The 9,446-nt window shown below is 38.7% G+C and overlaps 1 protein-coding gene across 3 annotated transcripts in view; it reads left to right on the forward strand.

Annotated features, from left to right (window-relative positions):
• LOC106084344 (guanine nucleotide exchange factor DBS) overlaps positions 1–3,812 on the forward strand; it is a 39,786-nt gene extending 35,974 nt beyond the window's left edge. For all 3 annotated transcript variants that reach the window (XM_013247960.2, XM_013247959.2, XM_013247961.2), the window contains exons 7-8: positions 2,951–3,094; positions 3,161–3,812. In XM_013247960.2, coding sequence (XP_013103414.2) covers positions 2,951–3,094; positions 3,161–3,676 — 660 coding nt within the window. In that variant the 3' untranslated portion in view covers positions 3,677–3,812. The remainder of the gene's footprint in view (positions 1–2,950; positions 3,095–3,160) is intronic.
• The last annotated feature ends 5,634 nt before the right edge of the window (positions 3,813–9,446 follow it).

Here is a 9,446-nt window from a genome sequence, read left to right on the forward strand (position 1 = left end):
TCACATGCAGAAGCATATTAAGAGGGCTCTCACTTGTTGCGCATTCTGTTAGGTTGATAAGACCAATAAAAAGTAGCGTGGGCAGCAATGGAGAAAAAGTGCAACATAACGACCTTACAACTGGTTTAGAGACAATGACTCTTGGCATAGATAGGACAATGAGAACCAGGCCTACCATGATAATGAATACAATTCTGAATGTCCGATCTATAGACGCAAACAGGTTATATATGAGACAGTCAGGCGAAAATTTCCACCAAGGGTGTCTAAAAATCTTGTAGGCTGATCTCCTAATTTGTGATTTGCAAAGAGAGATTTGTTAAACGGATAAGGGTTAGAAATCAAAATTGTTAAGCAAGCCCATATAAGACTCACAATTCTAAATTTAAAAAAATTGTTTGATTTCTAACCCGCATAACTTTTGATTGAGGAATCGGATTCCAAAACATGATGCAAACATAAAAAAATATTGTAAATTTTGTTAGCAATTTGAATCTGTATATAAGTTAAAACTCGGTTAACAAATCTCTTTGTAAATCACAAAGTATGAGGTCAGCTTAAAAGATTTTTAGACACCTCCGGAAGAAATTTTCACCTGAAGTTAGCAATTTGAATAAGAAAAAGCGCGCTAAGTTCGGCCGGGTCCAATCTTGGAAACCCACCACCATGGATTCTGCTTCAATATGGGAGCTATATCTGGTTATAGAACAATTTGGACCGCACTTGGCAGAGTTGTTGGAATTCACAACAAAACACTATGTTCAAAATTTCAGTCAAATCGGATGAAAATTGAGGCTTTGAAGACCCCAAGAAGTCAAATCGGGAGATCGGTTTATGTGGGAGCTATATCAGGTTCTTGACTGATTTAAAACGTACTGGGCAGAGTTGTTGGAAGTCACAACAGAACACTATGTGCAAAATTTTAGCCAAATCGAATGAAAACTTAAGCTTTGAAGGGCTGAAGAAGTCAATTCGGGAGATCGGTTTATATGGGAGCTATATCAGAAAATATTATAAACAAAATTTCAGTTAAATCGGAAAAAACTGCGGCTGCCAGGGGCTCAAGAAGTCAAATCGGGAGATCGGTTTATATGGGAGCTATATCAAGTTTTTGACCGATTTTAACTGTATTTGAAACAGTTGTTGAAAGTCAAGTCGCAATTTTTGACCGATTTTGAAATTTTGCATGTTGTGTTTTGTTATGAATTTCAACTTCTGCGCCAAGTACGTTCCAAATCGGTATATAACCTGATATAGCTCCAGATCTCCCGATTTTACTTCTTTAACCCGCTAGAAGACGAAATTTTCATCCGATTTGACTGAAATCTTGAATGTTCTGTTATGACTTTCGACAACTGCGCCAAGTACGATCTAAATCGTAGTTAACCCGATATAACTCCCATATAAACCGATCTCCCGATTTGACTTCTTGAGCCCCTGGCAGCCGCAGTTTTTTCCGATTTAACTGAAATTTTGTACATAATATTTTGATATAGCTTCTGATATAGCTCCCATATAAACCGATCTCCCTAATTGACTTCTTCTTTTGTCTTGATTTTTTGAGCCTCGAGAGGGTGCAATTCTCGTCGGATTTCACTGAAAATTTGCACGTAGTGTTTTGATATCACTTCCAATAACTGTGCTAAGTATCGTTCAAATCGGTTCGTAACCTGATATAGCTGCCATAAAAACCGATCTTGGGTCTTGATTTCTTGAGCTTTTAGAAGGCGCAATTCTTATCCGATTTGGCTGTAATTTTGCACGTGGTGTTTTGGTATCACTTCCAATATTTGTGCGAAGTATGGTCCAAATCGGTTTATAACCTGTTATAGGTGCCATGTAAACCGACAATGGATCTTGACTGCTTGAGCCGCTAGAGGGCGGAATTCTTATATGATTTGGCAAAAATTTTGCATGAGGTGTGTTGACTTCCAAAAACTGTGATGGGTATGGCGCAAATCGGTAGATAACCTGATATAGCTGCAATATAAACCGATCTGGGATCTTGACTTCTTGAGCTTCTAGAGAGAGCAATTTTCCTCCGATTTAGCTCACATTTTGTTCAACGCCTTCTCCCATGACCTTCAACATAAGTGTGCAATATGGTCTGAATCGATATATAGCCTGATACAGGTCCCATATAAACCGATCTCTCGATTTTGCTTCTTGAGCCCCTCCCTGGAGGGCGCAATTCTTATCCGAGTGGACTGAAATATTACACAATGACTTCTACAGTGTTCAGCATTCAATTCATTTATGGTCCGAATAGTCCGATTCGATTGTTTTTTACTATTTTTTTTTAATTTTCTCTCACTGTGCATCCTATGGTGGTGGATATGAAAAAGGCATGGCAGCCTTCTAAAAACTTCTTTGCAAAGAGATTTCGCACTGCAGCATGCCATCCGGACTCGACAATAAACAGGAACTGCTTTATCTTTAAGCTTAAAACTTAAATCGGATCGCACTCATTGATATGTGTGAAGTTTGCCTCTTGTTCCTTAAAGGGATGACTGTGGAAAGATTTGCAAAGATGTTATCACCATTCAATTCATTTATGGTCCGAATCGGACTATAACTTGTTTTTTAATATTTTTTTTTTTTTTTTTTTGATTTTCTCCCACTGTGCATCCTATGGTGGTGGGTAAAAAAATGGCATGGCAGTGAAAACTTCTCCACAAAGAGGTGTCGCACTGCAGCATGCCATTCGGACTCGACAAAAAAGAGGAACTGCTTTATCTTTAAGCTTAAAACTTAAATCGGATCGCACTCATTGATATGTGTGAAGTTTGCCCCCTCTTTCTTAAAAGAATGTCTGTGGGAAAATTTGCAAAGAGGATATCCCCAACCATTGTACTGAAAGTTGTAGAAAAATCACTATTTGTAGAATTCTTTTGGTTTTATGCATTGAATTCCGTATTGATGTATTGTTTGTTTTCTCTCTGTATTTCAGACATTATTCAAGAATCGTGACTTCATTTTGAAACCCGTAATTGAGTCCTGCTGTCGTTTGGAGAAAAAATTGAGAACTCTCTTAACCACCATCAATGAATCGGAGATTATCAATGATATTGTATGCCTAAGTGAAACACATGAGGTGAGATTTTTAAAAATCCCTTTTGAAATCCAATCGTAATACCATATCCACTTTCCTTCTCCTTAGTTTAATACCGCCTATCAAGGGAAATTCCGTAAAGTCAGTGAATTCCATGTGCATGATCATACGCTTAAGCGCAGCTATCGCTCCAAGGTATTCATGTTCGACAAATGCATTATCTACACCGAAATCAAGGGGAAGCAATTGATCTTTCATGGTCGTTATCCTTGCGAACATATAGGCATAACACCAAAAACGAATTCCTTTACACTGTTCTATGAGCAACGCAAAATGCAGGAATGCGATTTTTCGGCTGATCAAACGCTCATAGAGCAATGGCTGGAGTTGATACGAGAAATGATGACCTTGTATGCCAAGGAAGAACGCAAACGCTTTAAGGAGAAGCTAGCCCTCGAACAAGGCGAAGATCACATACATCCGAAACCTGCTAATCTATCACTATTTCGTGATTCAAATCGCTTTAGCACAGACAGTGGCATTGGCAATATGTGGGTTGTGCCCAAGGCAGAGGTTGATGAGCCAGTTGCTGCCAATCGTACCACCTGGTATGCCACATCCTAAATGGTCAAGTGCTGGGATTGCTGCTGAGCACAGTGGTGGTTATACTGCCGAATATTGAGGACAACGATAAAGTTAGGCATAGTTGGTAGTATTTACTATCTAAGTAGTATTTTATTTATATAAATGTTGTATTTGTTTTTTTGTAAAAAGCCATTCTTTTTTTTATTGTTGCAAGTCTTTTTGTTTTATTTTTATTTTTATTGTTATAATTTGATTTTAAATAATATTTTAAGTTGGTATTAAGTATTAGTCACAATTGAATAGTTATTTTGATTGTTATATAATTTATGTACATATATCACAAATTAAGCAGTGAAGAAAACAAAATAATGCCAAATATTCCATTAACTAAAAAAAAAATAATTAAAAATAGGTTAAAATATTCTGTCAATAAAAAATAGTAAATAAAAAAAAAAATAAAATAAAAAAATAATTTTTATAAATTTTTTAATTTTTTATTAAAAAAAATAAGTCTGGAGAATTTGGCAAATCCATCACCAGATCACTTATGCCTAAATGGGAGGTGATGATGAAAAATTCTCTGAAAGTCGGAAATAAAATCGGGCGGTCAATTTATATAGGAGCAAATCTCAGATTATAGACCATTTCGGTCCCTTCTAGACTTGGACTTTAGAAGTTTAAATAAAATATTTAACTAAAATAATTTGAGCAAGGGAGAATCGTACAATCCTATTTCCTTTCTCTTGGCATTACCAAACAAGATTAGGTAAAAGCTAGGTTGGTTCAGGTACCGAGAAGCTATTTACTTGTAACAGTTCGAAATTTGAGTGAAATCGGGTAAAAAGTGCATCGTTAATGTGATTAAGCACTAATTCGGATGATCGGTATACAATATATGACGGTCATATGTAAATATGGTCCGATCTGCACTATATTTGGCAAAATCGGAGTATAAATGAGCCTTTTATTGTCTTTAGGCCCTAATGGTGGAGATTGGTCTCTATGGCAGCTATACCTAAATACAGCCCAATGGACCATTTTCGGCACAGATGTTGGCAGTCTTCATACAACTCTGTTCCAAATTTCAGCGAAATCGGATATTTCGGTGTGTTACAAACGGAATGACCAAATGAATATACCCACAATCTTATGGTGGTGGGTATAAAATGATAGAGAAAACATAGATACAAGACAGCAAATAAGAACAGAAGAGGTAAAAGCGTGCTAAGTTTGGGCGGGCCGAATCTTACGTACCCTCCCATTTGTCGAGTTCTTTTCCCGATATCCCTTTTAAGGCAAACAAAGGACAACAGAAAAGAATTGCTATGCTAGGGGAGCTATATCAAGTTATGGTCCGATTCATTTTTTAAATTTCAGCCAATTCGAATACGAATTGAGCCCTGTGGTGGATCAAGAAGTAAAATCGAGAGATCGGTTCATATGGTAGCTGTATCAGGCCATAAACCGATTCAGACCATATTTGACGTGTATGTTGGAGGTCATGGGAAAAGCCGTTGTACAAAATTTCAGCCAAATCGGATAATAATGGCGCCCTCTAGAGGCTCAAGAAGTCAAGATCCCAGATCGGTTTATATGGCAGCTATATCAGATTATAGACCGATTTAAACCATATTCGGCACAGTTGTTGCAAGTCATAACACAACACGTCATGCAAAATTTCATGACGAATCCGAATCGGATGAGAATTGCACACTCTAGTGGCACAAGAAATGTGTGCGCTGTCCAAGATTTTGTGCTCCCGATCAAAATGAGACAAATTTGTTCGAAGACTAAACCTTGGTTTTCGGCAGATATTCGTGTTGCAATTGAGTCCCGAAACACTGCATACCGTAGATGGAAACGTTTTAGGACGTCGCACCTACGAGAGGAATATCGCTCCAACAGATCCCGTGTCAATAAGTTGATAAGAGCTGCCAAGATCAATTACTACCTCAGACGTTTTACCTCTGCGATCGGTTCGAGGAAGACCTGGAAGACCATTCACGACATTGGTATCGGTCGCAGATCCCCCGATAACATCACTGATGTGGATGTGGACCAGCTTAATGCTACTTTCACCAATATTCCAACAAACCCCATAGATCCTAGTTTCTATGACTTTGAGTTGACTCTTGGGGATCGTCACAGTGAAGGTTTTGAATTTTCGGGTATAGAACAGAACGATGTGGTACTTGGTTTCTCCATGGTGAAGTCAAATGCAGTTGGATTCGACGGCATTGAACCAAGATTTCTCAAGGTACTATTACCATTTATTTTGCCATACATTACCCACATTTTTAACAGCATTTTGACCAGAAGTTCATTTCCGGTGGCATGGAAGTACGCTAAAGTTATACCCTTACCCAAGAATTGTAGGGAGTTTCGGCCCATCTCCATTTTGTGTTTTCTGTCCAAAGTCTTTGAGAAGATAATGTATAGACAGATATTTTCGTATATAAATGAGAACTCTCTTTTATATGAGAAGCAGTCAGGTTTCCGTCCCGGACGTAGTTGTATAAGTGCTCTAGCAGATGTGGTGGAGGATATCAGGAGTAACTTGGAGAATGACGAATTGAATTTGCTTGTTCTCCTCGACCATTCAAAGGCATTCGATACGGTCGATCACACTATGTTGGCAGCAAAATTAAAAAACCTGTTTCATTTCTCGTCTTCGTCTGTTCGTTTAATCATGTCATATCTCTCCAATCGTACCCAATCCGTGGTTTCGAAGTCATCAGTTTCTAGCCCCTTGCCTGTTATTCGAGGAGTGCCCCAGGGTTCAATCTTGGGTCCTATTCTATTTTCTTTATATAGCAACGACCTGCCAGACCAGCTCTCATTTTGTAAGACCCACATGTATGCTGATGATGTGCAGGTCTATATAAGTAGCACGAAGGAATGCTTAGACGACCATGTCAGGATGCTGAACCATGACCTATCCAGAATTTATGAATGGGCAAATGCTAATGGCTTGTGCCTTAATCCTCTCAAGTCGAAGTGCATGGTTATTAAGACAAGGGTTTCACGTTTCACTTGCGATCCTGTTGTTGTTGTTGCTAATGAGAGGTTAGAGATCGTGGCTCGTGCAAAGAACCTGGGGGTGACTTTCAACAGTACCTTGTCGTGGACAGACCATATTAATGCTGCTGTTGGTCAAGGGTATTCAAAGCTTCGCTCGCTTTGGTCCACTCAACAACTTACTCCTCTTTGGGTAAGAATACTTTTGGCAAAGTCATATATTATACCTAGCCTACTCTACGGTTGTGAGCTATTTGCAAACTGTGATTCTCGAAGCAGTCGTAAGATCGATACTTTCTTCAACAGTGTGGTACGCTATGTATATGGTCTTCGTCGACGAGACTCCACTTTCCGTTTCTCCAGATCCTTATATGGTGTATCATTTCGTGATGTTTTGCTCATGAGGTCATTGACCTTTTTACATAGGATAATATATACACAGGCACCATCTCATTTATTTGAGAGAATCAGATTTGCAAGGTCGAACCGAGGAAACAAATTGATTCCAATGATACACCGTAGCTTAGTCTCTCAATGGCATCTATTTATATTCGCCGTTCAGCTCTGGAACTCTCTCCCGCACGACCTTCAAACCATCAGTAACGTTGTAACATTTAAAGGTAAATTACTAGATCACTTTAGGGATTCTAGATAAGTCTTGTTAAAAATAAATATGTCAAGTGTTAATTTTGATTTGTGAGCGGTAAATAATTGTATACCAATATTTTTCTTATTTCTGATTTATTACTCAAATTAACATCCTATTTATATTTTGTTAGTTTCAAGCTTATTATATTTGATTTTTTTTTTCTTTTTTTTACATTTATTTATTTATACTTTGTCTAACATTGTAACTTTAAAAGGATTAATTTCCCGTACTATAATCATAAGAACATGCGTTCTTGTTGTGCGGGTGTCAATAAATTACAAATTACAAAAAATTACAAATTAAAGAAGTCAAGATCCATGATCGGTTTATATGACGGCCATATCAGGCTATGGACCGATTTGGACCACATTCGCCACAGTTGTTGGAAGTGAAAACAAACTACATCATGCAAAATATCAGTCAAATCGGATAAGTGCGCCCTTTAGAGGCTCAAGAAATCAAGATCCCAAATCGGTTTATATGGCAGCTATATCAGGCAATGGACCGATTTGAACCATACTAAGCACAGTTATTGGAAGTTAAAACGACTACATCATGCTAAATTTCAGCCAAATTGGATAAGAATTGCAACCGCTAGTGGCTCAAGAAATAAAGATATCAAATCGGTTCATATGGCAGCTATATCAAAGTATGGACCGATATGGCCCAGTGACAATCCCAACTGACCTACTCTTATAAGAAGTATTTGTTCAAAATTTCAAGTGGCCAGCTTTACTTCGTCGAATGTTACCCTGCTTTCGACAGACAGACGCACGGACATGGCTGGATCGACTTAAAATATCATGACGATCAAGAATATATATACTTTGTAGGGTCTCAGACAAATATTTCGAGGAGTTACAAACAAAATGACCAATTAATATACCCCCATACCATAGTGGAGGGTATAAAAACGAAATTAATGCATAAGCAATCCCATGGCAGCCGGAGTGCCTTCTCCGCACGCTTCTGGCGGTTCCTCCCGCTTACTCTAATTTTCAAAAAAACCAGATCTCGGTGATGGGTGGTGCGATTTAAGAGAAATTTTGTGTGCTCTCTTATAATGCCCTAAAATTAAAAATTTGGTATCTTAATTTCGGATGGGTTACCTAGGGGGGCTGCCCCACCCCAAAACCTACCAAATATATATTTGGACGAATCACGACAATATGGGACTCAAATGAAAGGTATTTGGGAGTAGAATACGAATCTGATATCTAAATGTGGAACCAAGTTTCTAGGGGTCCACCCATTCCCCAAAACAACCCCCAAACAGGACTTATTTACAGACCATGGCAATATGTGGCTTAAATACAAGGTAGTTGAGTGTAGCGCAGAGGTTAGCATGTCCGCCTATGACGCTGAACGCCCGGGTTCGAATCGTGGCGAGACCATCGGAACAAATTTTCAGCAGTTTTTTTCCCCTACTAATGCTGGCAACATTTCTGAGGTACTATGCCATGTAAAACTTCTCTCCAAAGAGGTATTGCACTGTTGCACGCCCTTCAGACTCGGCATATCATTGAGCTTAAACTTGAATCGGACTGCACTCATTGATATGTGAGAGGTTTGCCCCTGTTTCTTAGTGGAATGTTCATGGGCAAAATTTGGATTTGGAGTTGAGGGTAGAATACGAATCTGATATCCAAATGTGGGGTCAAGTGTTTAGGGGGCCGCCCCTACCAAAAACACAACCAAAAGAGGGCACATTTATGACCATAACAATGAGGGGCTCAAATGAAAGGTCTTTGGGAGTAAAGCAGGAATCTGATATCAATATTCGGGCAAAAGTGTCTATGGGGCCACCCTACCCCCATAACACCACCCATATAGGACGTATTTGCTGACCATTCCAATATGGAGCTGTAATAAGAGGTATTTTAGAGTAGAACACGAATCTGAAATATATTTTCAGGGATAAGTCACTGAACGGCCGCCCATCCCCCAAAACACTCCCCAAACCGGTCATTTTTGCGACTATAAAAATTTGGGGTTCTAATTAACGGTATTTGAGAGTTGTCCACGATTCTTATATCAAAATTCGGGACCAACTGCCTAGGGGAGATGGATTTGAGATGGATTTGCTCATCATGACAATTTGGATATTAAAGGGAGTGGATGTCGATATTGATAGTATTTAGG

Source organism: Stomoxys calcitrans, chromosome 5 (genome assembly GCF_963082655.1).
Source record: "Stomoxys calcitrans chromosome 5, idStoCalc2.1, whole genome shotgun sequence".
In the NCBI taxonomy this organism is placed as follows: Eukaryota; Metazoa; Arthropoda; class Insecta; order Diptera; family Muscidae; genus Stomoxys; species Stomoxys calcitrans.